This window comes from Paroedura picta, chromosome 3 (genome assembly GCF_049243985.1).
Source record: "Paroedura picta isolate Pp20150507F chromosome 3, Ppicta_v3.0, whole genome shotgun sequence".
Taxonomy (NCBI): domain Eukaryota; kingdom Metazoa; phylum Chordata; class Lepidosauria; order Squamata; family Gekkonidae; genus Paroedura; species Paroedura picta.
In genome coordinates this window covers 149,201,710-149,214,080 of record NC_135371.1, presented here as the reverse complement: position 1 = coordinate 149,214,080, position 12,371 = coordinate 149,201,710, and the positions used below count along the sequence as shown (strand labels likewise).

General features: G+C 43.8%; 1 protein-coding gene across 5 annotated transcripts in view; it reads right to left on the bottom strand.

The window, feature by feature from the left end:
- DIP2B (disco interacting protein 2 homolog B) overlaps positions 1-12,371 on the bottom strand; it is a 183,180-nt gene that overhangs the window by 139,562 nt on the left and 31,247 nt on the right. The window contains exon 1 of one of the 5 annotated variants that reach the window (XM_077328629.1): positions 6,067-6,223. The exons of the other annotated variants lie outside the window; for them this stretch is intronic. Within the exon in view, the coding sequence (XP_077184744.1) occupies positions 6,067-6,097 (31 nt within the window). The 5' untranslated portion in view covers positions 6,098-6,223. Of the gene's footprint in view, positions 1-6,066; positions 6,224-12,371 lie in introns of those variants that run through there. 5 annotated transcript variants of the gene reach the window in all.

The following is a 12,371-nucleotide window of genomic DNA, read 5'->3' as shown; positions in this document are numbered from 1 at the left end:
TGAAATGTAAACAGATACTTTGTGATAGTCTAAATGCAGGGATTTCCAAAATGGTGCCCGTGTGCACAACAACAAATGCCAATCCCTCTTCTGGAACCCACAAAGTATTTTAGAAAATGGGAGGGGCCTGATGGGGAAAAGAAAGGAAGGCAATTGTAAGCCACTTTGAGTCTCCTTAGGGCAGTGAAAAGCAGGACATAAAAGACTATTTTGTGCTAGCACCCAAGAGTCTCCTATGTCCACAAACAATTGTGTAAGATTTTCCTTGATCTCATTACAGTAACATAATAGGTCCTTACAAAACTGGAATCTAGGACATAAAATCAGCATCCATGGGCAGTCATACAGTTACGTGTTCTTGATACTTGCTGGAGGCAGAGTCCAATTTTGGTCTATAAAGAGTTTTGCCAAGCCTTATGACACAAGCATGAATAATATACAAAACTGTCTGTGAGCTGGTAATTTTGAAGGTGTATTCACCAATATTCCTCTTTTTGCTTTTTAATGCATCCTTCCTGTCCATAAACCAAGCTGACTTACACAAAATATACATGAAATACCCTGAACATTCAAAAGCATTATATGAAGGCAGTGTTATATTATGCTATAAACCAGCCTTTCTCAGCTTTTCTTTTCTTTTTTACTGTTGAGAACCCCCTGAAATATTCTTCAGACTTCAGGAAACCATAGAAGTGGTGCAATCATGCAGAATATGGCTGGGAAGCATAGCTGTGTACATGCCCACCCGGGGCCCCACCTCTTTCCCACTCCCTCCAGGTCCATCACTGGCCATTTTGAGAGGGGTGGGTAGGTCAATATGACCATATTTGGAAACATCAGCCGATAAATGTTTAACAAAATTTAAAAAATTATTAAAAATAATAATTACCTCCCACCCATTCAAGAAACCCTTCCAGGGCTGTCAAGAAATCCCAGGGCTGTCAAGAAACCCCAGAGTTTCATGAAACCCTGGTTGAGGAAGCCTGCTATAAACTGTTATCTACAACACCCATGGTAACAGAAAAGTACACAGGATTTCTCCATATCACACTATTAACCATGATCTGTTTTTCTTAAACATGGCTAAATATTAGGCCCAAGTAGCTAAACCATTGATAATTGCTTGTACTAGGTCACTCTCGAGAGGCCCTTGAGTAGGGTGGCTTGAATCTCTAAAATATACACAGATCCTAGTCCTAATTCCCCTCTTGGAATCAAAAGCTGCCAGTACGTAACTATGGCCGTTTATGCACTGGAGGTTTCATGCCAGGCTGCCAGCTGGAATTTTAGTCATGGCAGGTTGCCCCGCGTTTTCCTGCACCCACACAGGGGAGCATTTGGCCCAGTGCGCCTCATCTGCCCCCAATTTGTGCTCCTGTATGGGAGCTGGGGCAGTGAAGTTCCCAGTGCATAAACGGTCTATGGCTGTTATAGTGGTCATTATACTAGTCAGCCTTGAACATTATCAAAAGGCATACCTTACCACAGAGGTCGTCAACCCCTGGCCGTGCCTGCCTCCTCCCACCGCAGCGAGAAGCTCATCAAGCCGCAAGCGAAGCGGCCGCCAAAGCAGCCGCTTCGCTCACAGTCCAGCGAGCTTCTCACTGCGAGAGGGGGGGAAGAGGCATGCGCGGCCACCTGCATGCCAGCGACATAAACGTGCATGTGCTGAGCTGCCACACATGTGTGTTTGCGCTTCCTGCTGGCGAGAAAGTGCACATAAAGGTTGGGGACCTCGACCACATAAAGGTTCGGTAGCCTTACTAGACAGACAGATACATTCATTACAGTAGGTGACTGGTACAAAATACACAACAGTAGAATGAAATATAAGATTGGTTAAAAATTGCAGAATACTTCATACAGAATACTTCTTAAATCCAATAGATCTATCCTAACCCATGTACACATTCATACCTTACCATATTTATGCTCCCGTATAACTTCTAAATTATAATTCTGCTTCTATAACCAACCTATGTTCTAGCTCATAATTGTGGAATAGCCTGAAGCAAATAAGTGATGCCATTCCAAATTAAGAGGAGTCCCAGTGCACAAAACCACATTCCAACAGAATTGTGCTCATTTTCTAAACTTAAATTCCAGGCTTTCTCAACCAGGGTTTCATGAAACCCTTGCCTTTCTTGATGGCCCAAAAAAGATTTCCTGAATGGTTAGGAGTTAATTATTTTATATATATTTGTTAAATTTGTTAAACATTTATTGGATGATATGACCATATGGCCCACCCACCCTCTCCAAAAGCAACCAATGATGGGCCTGGAGGGGGGTGGGAAGGGGAGGGGTCCCGGGTGGGCATGTAGAGCTATGCCTCACAACCATATTCTGCATGACTGCACTACTTCTGGGGTTTCTCGAAGCCTGAACAGTGTTTCAGGGGTTTCTCAATAATAAAAAAGTTGAGAAAGCCTGCTCTAGGCAACTTCACACATAAATACTAATTGAAACAAAGCAATTACAGTTTCATACATCTCCATCCACTGGATTTTCAAAGCAAGGCCCAAGAAAAGGAGAGCTTAAAAGAGCAAAAAGACACAACATAGCTCTTACCTTAAACAAATTATTTCCCTCTAGATAGCGAGATCAGAGTAGACTTGCATGTGCAAAGTAATTTTTCCTGCAGTATTTTATTTGCAAATAATAAGGTTGCATCTTACTGCGCACATCTTTTCGTGAGAACACTCCTGCAGAATTCTTCAAATTAACACTGAAGAAAACTGACATTTACATTTAATTAGAGAACCATTCCTCAAGTCCCAACATGCTTCAAGCAGAGATTACTATAACATCCGGTACCTGTCTATCTACTTTACTCATGCTTCTGACAAAGCAGCTTTCTCACCTTACCTGAAACTTTATTTTATTTATTTTTATTTATTTATAATTGGATTTTTATACTGTCCCCCTTAGCACTGCCAGCTCAGGGCAGTTTACAACACTTAAAAAGCATCATAGCAGCATTCAAAATAATAATTTACAGTAAAAACAGTCAGAATTATTCAGAGTCCGCATCAGCTACCAGTTCTAGTTTCTGCAGCATTTCTCCTGTTCAAGTGGTGAGTTAATCTTAGGGAGGTGACAGTATCAGTCAGAGGTGACAGTATCAGTCATTCACTGACCCCAACCAAAAGCTGGCAGAAGAGTTCTGTGTCTTGCAGAACCTTCAAAACTGAGGAAGGGCTACAGCTTTCATGGGAGCTCATTCCACCAGGTGGGGGCCAAGACCAAGAAGGCCCTGGCCCTGGTTGAGGCCAGATGTACTTCTCCAGTTTACTTACAAGTTTGATTAGCAAAATTATGCAAGATGCTACAGGCACATGGTTTTAGCTCATGTTGGTTTGGGTTTACATATATTTGTAAATCTGAAGGAGGGCCCTTCTCAGTTGTGATAACAAAAGTAACCTCAGTTCAAAATTAAACAATTTAAAATTCCACCAGTTTTAATTAAGCTCGTGTGCACTTAGAAGTACAAAGGAATGAGCTTCCACTCTTCAAAAATGTACACGTTTCTGTTGCCAACTCCCCCTGGTGAGTGAAGGATTTTATGCTTGTACCTGGTGTCAGTGATGTTTCTTTCACGTTCTATGTGTTATCTGGTGTTTCAATCTTTTTGTATGTGTATTTTAGGTTGGTTTTAATTGTTTTACTGACATGTTTTAGTTTGGTCTTATCTGTTTTTAAGATGTGTTTTTATTATCTATGTTTAAAATCTGTTAGCTCCCTTGTATTAGTGAAGACTGAAAGATAGTGCACAAGTTTTGTAGGTAAAATAATACTAAATAATATGTATACTAGATCAGTGGTCCCCAGCCTTTTTATCACCGGGGACCAGTCAACGCTTGACAATTTTACTGAGGCCCGGGGAAGGAGGGGGTAGTCTTTTGCACAGGAACATCACCGCTGCCACCTGAGTCCCTGCTCTGCTTGCTTTCCTGCTGGCGCCCCTGACTTCCCGCCGCCCGCTGGGGGGCGCTGCCAGCAGCAGCTGCGCAGTGCCACACTGAGGGGGAGCCCCATCTATGGCGGCCGCTGGAGAGCACCAAAGGTGAGTCGGCAGCAGAGTGGCAAGGCAGACCCAAGGCAGCAGACGGGGAAGAGAACGAGGAGGAGCCGTGGCCCAGTAACGAATGATCTACGGACCGATACCAGTCCCCAGGCCGGGGGTTGGGGACCACTGTACTAGATTATGGGAATAGTGGAGAATGGACTGGATTTTGCTAAACTGATTTTTCTGCTTTTCCGAGAAATCGGCAACTACATGAAGATCATTATCCTGTAGAGTAGATTTTTTCTCAGTGCTGGCTGAAATGCCACAGTGAATTCCCCAGATGAAGGGATTGTGAACACAGCACATAAGGGTGCTGCATTTACTTAGCAGCAGAAACCTTAGTGAATCTAATCTCTGCTGACATGCAGAAGTATGCAGTCCTTTCCAGGGAATTGATGACTTTTCTTTAAAAAACACTGCACAGCTACAAAAGCATTTTGAGCAGTGCTGGAATACAACAGAGAAAATGTTTCCTTCTGACTCAGAAGAAATTGAAGATGAGGTTTATAAGAAACTGAGCCATTGATTGGGAGCCATCTGCCTTTCTTCCATTCCTGCCTGCCCAGTGATTATCCAGCACGGATTAACGGGGACCTGTGAAGGCATCAGTAGCAACCCTTTTCATTTACTTATTTAAGCAGAATGAACACTTAAGCAGAGGTGAAGGTTTCCAAAGTGCAGGTCAAATGGCAAATGCTTTTGACAAGCCAGGAGGAGAAAGTCCTAGCTTTCCCCAGAAGAGTGATGAAGGAAAGCCAAACGCAGAAAGACCTCATAATATAGACAATCTATCACCATGATCAAAACTTCCCTTGGGTATTTGATCAGATGAGCTCACTCCAAGGCATGTATGAATTCCAATTTCCGTCTCTCATGCGACAGGATGCTACGAGGCCCGAGGAAACAGCCTGCATGGAGCACTCTGGTATGAGCACAGGAAGGAAGTACACTGCCAGCCTGGCAAGTGACTACTGCTGAAAATGGCAGCCTTTGTTGTTGTCCCCATAATTCTTACAACACTGAGGCACAAGTACCTGTTTTGTGACATCACCATGTTGGACCTTCGTCAAGTTAGTGTCTTTAAGCACTATGGTTTACACACAAACGTTGTTATTTGTACCTGGTACACTAATTTTAGTCTGATGCCGTTTATCATGACATCTACAAAAATCACTGAGCTATAAGTCAGTTTTTTATGTTTTAAAACAAAGCCAGTTAAAAATGTATGTGGTTATGGGTCAGGAATCCTTAAAAGAAAAACAGACCATGTATTGGATCAAGATATATTGGATCGAGTTCCATGTAATGTTTCTCCATTCCATGTGAACTGCCCTGAGCCTCAGGGGAGCCAGTATACAAATAAATAAATTAAATAAAATAAATAAAGGCTGGGTAGCTGTCTTAGTCTGTCTGTAGCAGTAGAAAACAGCAAGAGTCCAGAAGCATGTTAATGAGGAAAAAATTGTGCAAAGGGATATGTTTTCATCAGTTACTGAAAAATTGAGTAGTGACTCACAAAAGTCCATACCCTGTAACCAATTTTGTTAGCCTTTAAGGTGCTATTGGAATCTTGCCGTTTCTAACGCAATGTACAAATTATGAATATGTATTATGTGATGATTATTAACCTAACAGTATGGTTTCCATGATCTAGTAGCACTCTCAAAAGGTGAGCCTATACTCGGGGGGGGGGGTGCAAACCCTTCAGAGACAGGCTAACTCTTCAAGGAGTGGTTCTGTCACTAACAAACAGTACCTCATTCGCAAACAGACCTGTTTTGTCACAACAGTCAATCAGTGTCCAACCTTCTTTGGGAAATACACAAATCAGAAAGTCAGAAACTTAATTTTAATCAGTCAGCTATCCGTTCAAGGTTTAAAACTGGCTGGATTCAAGAATGTTTAACTTAACTTAAGCTCATGTGTACATAAAAGTGCAAAAGAATGAGCTTCCACCCTTCAGAAATCTACACGGATACAATGAAATTGATACCAACCATTTAAGAGGTCACAAACATGTTCTTGCATATCACTCGCCCACGTTTCTGAGCAGGTCACAGGCTTTGCAAAGTGCTTGCTTGGAGGCAGATCTTTGCTCCTGCAAACTGCTAATCTGAAAAATCTCTCTGCACGAAAGGCATACTTCAGAAGCTTCCTAGAACTGCAAAGACTTGCTCAAGGGAAAAGGCCTGGGTATTTAAAAAACAAGGAGAAGAAGGAATTGGTTCTTATTTTCCGCTTTTCTGTAAGTTTCAAAGCAGCTTACAAATGCCTTCCCTTTCCTCTCCCCACAACAGACACCCTATGAAGTAGGTGAGGCTGAAGAGAGCCCTGATATTACTGCTCAGTTAGAATAGCTTTATCATGGCCGCGACAATTTAATTCTCACAATAACCATGTACCACAGGTTAGACCCAAGGTCACCCAGCAAGCTTCCATGGCAGAGGATTCAAACCTGGGTCCCACAGGTCCTACTCCAGCACTTTAACTACTAAGTCACAGTGGCTCACTATTGTAACAAAAGTGGCATGTGGATTAAATTCCTAGGTCTGATGCCAGTCATGATCCCCTTTCCGTGGCATGTACATATAAGGTCGACTAGTGTACGGGGAAAATGCTGTGTTGCTTGAATCAGCCTCTCATTAGCCCCTGAATATATCCCTTAATACGGGGGGTCGTCAACCCCCCAATGCGCGGCCCGGTACCAGGCCATGAAGGCCTTGGTAATGGGCCACTGGCAGCCATGCCTGCCTCTCCCCCCCTCCCCCGCAGCAAGAAGCTCACCAGGCCGCGAGAGAAGTGGCCACTTTCACTCGCGGCACGGCTAGTTTCTTGCTGCTAGGGGGGGGGGAGAGGCAGGTGCAGCCACCAGCATGCTGGCGGCCACAAACGCGCATGCGCGGAGCTGCCATGCATGCACGTTAGCTCCCCTGGTGGTGAAAACGCGCACGCGCGGCAGCTCTGAGCATGTGTTTTCACCACCAGGGGGCGCTAATGCGCATGTGCGATGCCCAGGCCATCAGCTCTTCCTCACCCCCAGAGGCGGTCCTCAATCTTCAAAAGGTTGGGGTACGCTGCCTTAATATACCAAAAATTAGGGTAGCTAGAAGAGCAACAGAATCAATTTGTCCTTATCTTTCTATGCAAAGTAATATGCTTTAAAAAGTGATTTTTAAAAATATATGTTTGAAAGTCTATTTTTTTATAGAACAAAGTGTCTGAAAATTTTGTACAGAACATAATAAAATATATATTTCAAATATATTTCAAACAAAGAAACAAACAAAGAGTACTATGGCTTTTAAAAGATTTAACTTTTACTGTAGCATAAACTTTTATGGAGTTGAGCCCAATGATCAGATACAGTGAATCCTTAGTCCAGGCTTTCTCAACCAGAGTTCCATGAAACCCTAAGGTTTCTTGATGGTCCTGGAAGAGTTTCCAAAATGGGTGGGAGTTAATTAATTTTTATATATTTTTAAAATTTGTTAAACATTTATCGGGTGATATGACCATATATGGTCATGTTGACCTTCCCAAAATGGCCATTGATGGGTGTCGAGAGGGTGGGAAGGGGAGGGGCCCCAGATGGACGTAAACACAGTTATGCTTCCCAACCATATTGTGGACGATTGCACCACTTCTAGGGTTTCTCAAAGTCTGAAGAATGTTTCAGGAGTTTCTCAACAGTAAAAAAGTTGAGAAAGGCAGCCTTAGTAAATCTTTCAGGGAAGAAGAACTGCTGTAAGCAACACTACAGCATGACCAATTTCTTGGGAAATCCTTTTCTACTCCAAAGCATCACTTCATGAATGTCACTAGTAGGAAAACTACACAGCACCCTTCCCCCCCCCCAAAAAAAAATAAAAGAAAAAAAATGGAAAGCATCTTTGGGTCGCTGCAATTTTAATTGGAGTTGCTAGGGGGAATGAAGCTGTATGGATTTTTTCCCTTTACCAGCTGTTTCCCCCCAATCAAAATTCCCCATAAGCACTTCTTCCCTGCATTTATCCTTATAAATATACATGAGGAACGCCATAGGGAGGACAAGCTAGGGGAATATTTTGAGTGAAACGACAGACAGCTTTAAATCATAGCTGCCTGTGGCAGCCTTTCATATTTCTTTAAGCAAGTCAAGACATCATTATGTGTATTTCCGTCCTCTGTATGCAATGAGTTTGCCATGCAAGGCACAAGCCCCCCAAAAGAAACTATGCAGGTTGGAGGTGCCAGGAAAGCCAGTGCTACTTGTGTCTTCTGTAACACACACTACATATGCCAGGATCAGAAAGCATGAAAAGCAAGTCCTTTCCCCTAGCTACTTTAATGCCTCCATGTCGAAGGCAACTCAAAAGAGCTCTTGTAGGTTGAGCACACACTACAAAATTAAGCTTCTTAAGATGCTGCTGCACATACAGAAATGAATTGCTCTGCCTAGAATTTTTTAATAAATAAAAACTCCAGGCAGCTATCAGGCCCTTGACTGTAGTGAGTTAGCAACTGACTGAAGGTAACTGTCCTGCAAAGCAGTGGTCCCCAACCTTTTTATCACTGGGGACCACTCAACACCTTTTACTGAGGCCCGGTGGGGGGGGGGGGTAGTTTACTCCTCTACTCTCAAACACTGCCCTAACGCTCTCTGATCGCTATGGTAATGTTTAAACATCCCTTCAAAATAAGATACAGACACGCCACAACAATTAACATAAGGAACATTTTATTTTCATGGAAATTTTAACTCGTGACAATGACAAATCAATGGGAACCCTGAGCTTGTTTCTCTGTAACGAGATAGTCCCATCTGGGAGTGATGGGAGACAATGACACCCAAAGTGTGTTGTAAAGGGCTGGGGGGGATGAAGTAAAGGGCCGGGAGGGGGGAGAGAAGGCGTCCTTCGGGGCCCACCTCCAGTTAGTCGAAGGACCACATGTGGTCCGCAGCCCACAGGTTGGGGATCGCTACTGCAAAGGAGCTAAAACCTCTAAAGCTTTTTTTTTTAACACCAGCTGAATGGGCCAGCATATGTCATATACAAAACCCAGCACATCTCTGTCACCAAAAGATGCACTGAGCAACAGAACAAGAACCTAGATGAGCAGCAAGTTCTTTTTCAGCAGCTAAGAAAGATAAAATTACTGTAATAAAAAATGTAGCAATTAAAAAAAAAGACATGTAAAAGAGTAAGGGAAGTGGGCATACAGGAGGACTAAGAAAGTGGGAATGACCACTGGTTACTCACCCAGAAGGGTCTTTCTCCTCTGAGGACAGGAGGTCATCTTGGTGGGTGCTTCCCAACATTGATTCAGGGAAACAGGAACTAAAACATCTGATATTCCTTGGAAGAACCTTCTTTTTATCCCGGGTCTCCACCAGGATTTTTTCTAAGGCATCCCGTAATAATTTATTCCCCTGAAATGAGTAGGCTGTAACAATGGATTTTGAGTGATAATCAGATGCCCAGGTGTGAAGCAGTATATATCTAGCTGCTCTGGATGAAAAAATAATAGAACCTGGTGTGGCATCTGCTGAAAAAATAATAGAATCTGGTGTGGTATCAGCTGAAAAAGAGGAGAATTATAGCATCCTATTGGCTCCTTCAATGGCCCATTATGCACGGCCGCCAAAACGGCGATTTCGGGTCACATGGAAAACGCGGAGGGGGCACACCGGTTATGCACGGGGCGGGGCGTGACGGCGGCAAAACCCAGAGTAACCGATTATGCACGCGGCGATCCGGGCGCCGCTTCTGGTTGCGCCCTGGTCACCCGGAAGCTGCGCTTTCTTCCGCGTTTCGCGAACGCGGCTTTTTCGGCGGCATGCACCGAAGCTGCGGCTGTTTGCAGTCGGCACCGTGCGTTATCGGTGATTTTAGTCGCCGCCATTCCACCCCGAATGTGCGTTAAAACCCCCGTGCATAATGGGTTAATAAGCCTGCAGCTATTCTCTGGTAGCAACTGCAAAACTTTCCTAGACCACCAAATTGCTGCTCAGGAAACAACTGAAGCTATGGTAGACGCTCTTGTAGCTTTGCCATTGCCTCATGCACTCTTCTCAGCACAGATTCCACCATCTTATCCATACTGTCACTTAAGTCACCTTCTCCATCTTCAGAGAGAACTTCTGCCCTCTGCAGTGCCTCATCATAATTAAGCAGTGCATACAATTTCTTAATAAATGAGGGAAATTGCTTGTTTGCTAAGGATTTAACCCATTCAGCTTTCATTTTCAAAAAATACTGGTAGTGGAAACATCTCTTGATGTGAACTCCTTCTGAGGGGAAATCCCTCTGTCTCCTTGGTTCTGCAAGTGGTTTTGGACCTAGACATAACATCCTCAGCTACTGAGTATAACTTCAGTTCCAAGGAAGCCAAGGACTTTGTTAAGGAAGTATTGATAGTCTTCTGCTTTGAAGAAACATACAGAATACCGCTCTCATTTCCAGCACATTTATTGGGAGCCTGGCTTCCTGGCTGGACCACTTCCCCTGGGCCGATAAGCCCACTATCATTGCTCCTCACACCATCAGGCTTGCATCTGTAAAGAGTTGCTTCTCCTGTCAGGTACAAAAGGCTTTCCTTTTGACAGGTTGCTTTCCATTGTCCACCATGAGAGGCTGATTTTTACAGCTGGTTCTTGTCCTGCTTCAGGGAAATATCGTGTTGGAAGGTTCTCAGGAAGCTTTGAAGCAGCTGAGAGTGTAGCCTTCCCCATTCCACTGTGCATAAATTCAAAATCAGGCTTGCCAACAGCATTCATGCTGATGTTTTCCCTTTTATTATAAAGAGCCTCTTGTGGCGCAGAGTGGTAAGGCAGCCGTCTGAAAGCTCTGTGCATGAGGCTGGGAGTTCGATCCCAGCAGCCGGCTCAAGGTCGACTCAGCCTTCCATCCTTCCGAGGTCGGTAAAATGAGCACCCAGCTTGCTGGGGGGTAAACGGTAATGACTGGGGAAGGCACTGGCAAACCACCCTGTATTGAGTCTGCCATGAAAACGCTGGAGGGCGTCACCCCAAGGGTCAGACATGACTCGGTGCTTGCACAGGGGATACCTTTACCTTTACCTTTTACCTTTCCCTTTTATTATTGTCTTGCCAGATCCCTGGTTTTTTTAACCTTGTTGTCTATCATATACAGACAAGAGGACACAGTGTCTATCCTGATTCCTAGGCATTGAAGGGACTGTGCAGAAGTCAGTGAGCTCTTTTGCATGTTTATTATGAACCCAAAGGACTGAAGTGTCTGCATTGCAATTCTGGTATGTTTGTGTGCTTGATGCAGGGACCCGGCCCTTAACAACAGGTTGTCTAAATAAGGGTGTATATGGATGTCCTGACTCCGGAGTAGTGCAAATGGAGTGATTAACATATTTGGGAAGACTCTGGGCGGTTGATAGCCCAAATGGGAGCACTCTGTACTGGTAGTAATATGTGCCTACGCAGCATTGAAGGAACTTTTCGTGTGCTTCCAGGATCCATGGAAGTGAGGTATTCTCCTTTCTGAAGGGCTTTTGATATTGATTTCAAAGTCTCCATTCTGAAATGACTTGAGTTTTATAAAGTGGTTTAGGAATTTTAAGTCTAGAACTGCTCTCCAGCCCCCATTGGATTTATGAATGGTGAAAAAGATGGGAGTATATCCCTGTCTTTTCTTCCTCTCTTGGTACCTGCTCTATAGTTCGAATTTCTAATAAGTGATGAATGGCATTTTGCATTATTTCCAGCTTTGATTTTGTTTTTGGAGATTGCACGTTTTGTTGGCGATATTCTGAGGAACTCGATGGCATAGCCTAATATCCAACTCTCTGTGTGGCGTGTCAACCATCTGTTTGGAAATAAGGCTAGCCGACCTCCCACTGGTATGTGGTAGTCACGCTTTGTTGGACTTTCCATCTCTGTCTTGTTTGGGGGGAGGGTTCCCACTCTGGAACCTTATAGAGTATCCACCTCAAAATGTCTGTTTTGATGAAAACCATTTCTGTCACCTGTCCTGTCTCTGTCTATTGTAGTTGTTGTATGGACGAAAGGAGCTGCCCGAAGGCTGGTTAAATCTCCTGTCCGTCCTGTGTAATGTTCTAAGCATTACCCAATTTTCGCTGCATGTGTCACTCAGAGAACCGAGATGAGCGAGCATGGCATTTCGATTAACATATTTATTTATTACATTTATATACTGCCCTCCCTCAAGGCTCGGAAACTTAGAAAGCCAGTTTCTATATTCACACGCAACACTTCTCAAGCCTTCTCCTGATCAGGAAAGGCAACGAAACGATAGAAGTACTGCCAACCAGGATGCTGTCTGTGTGA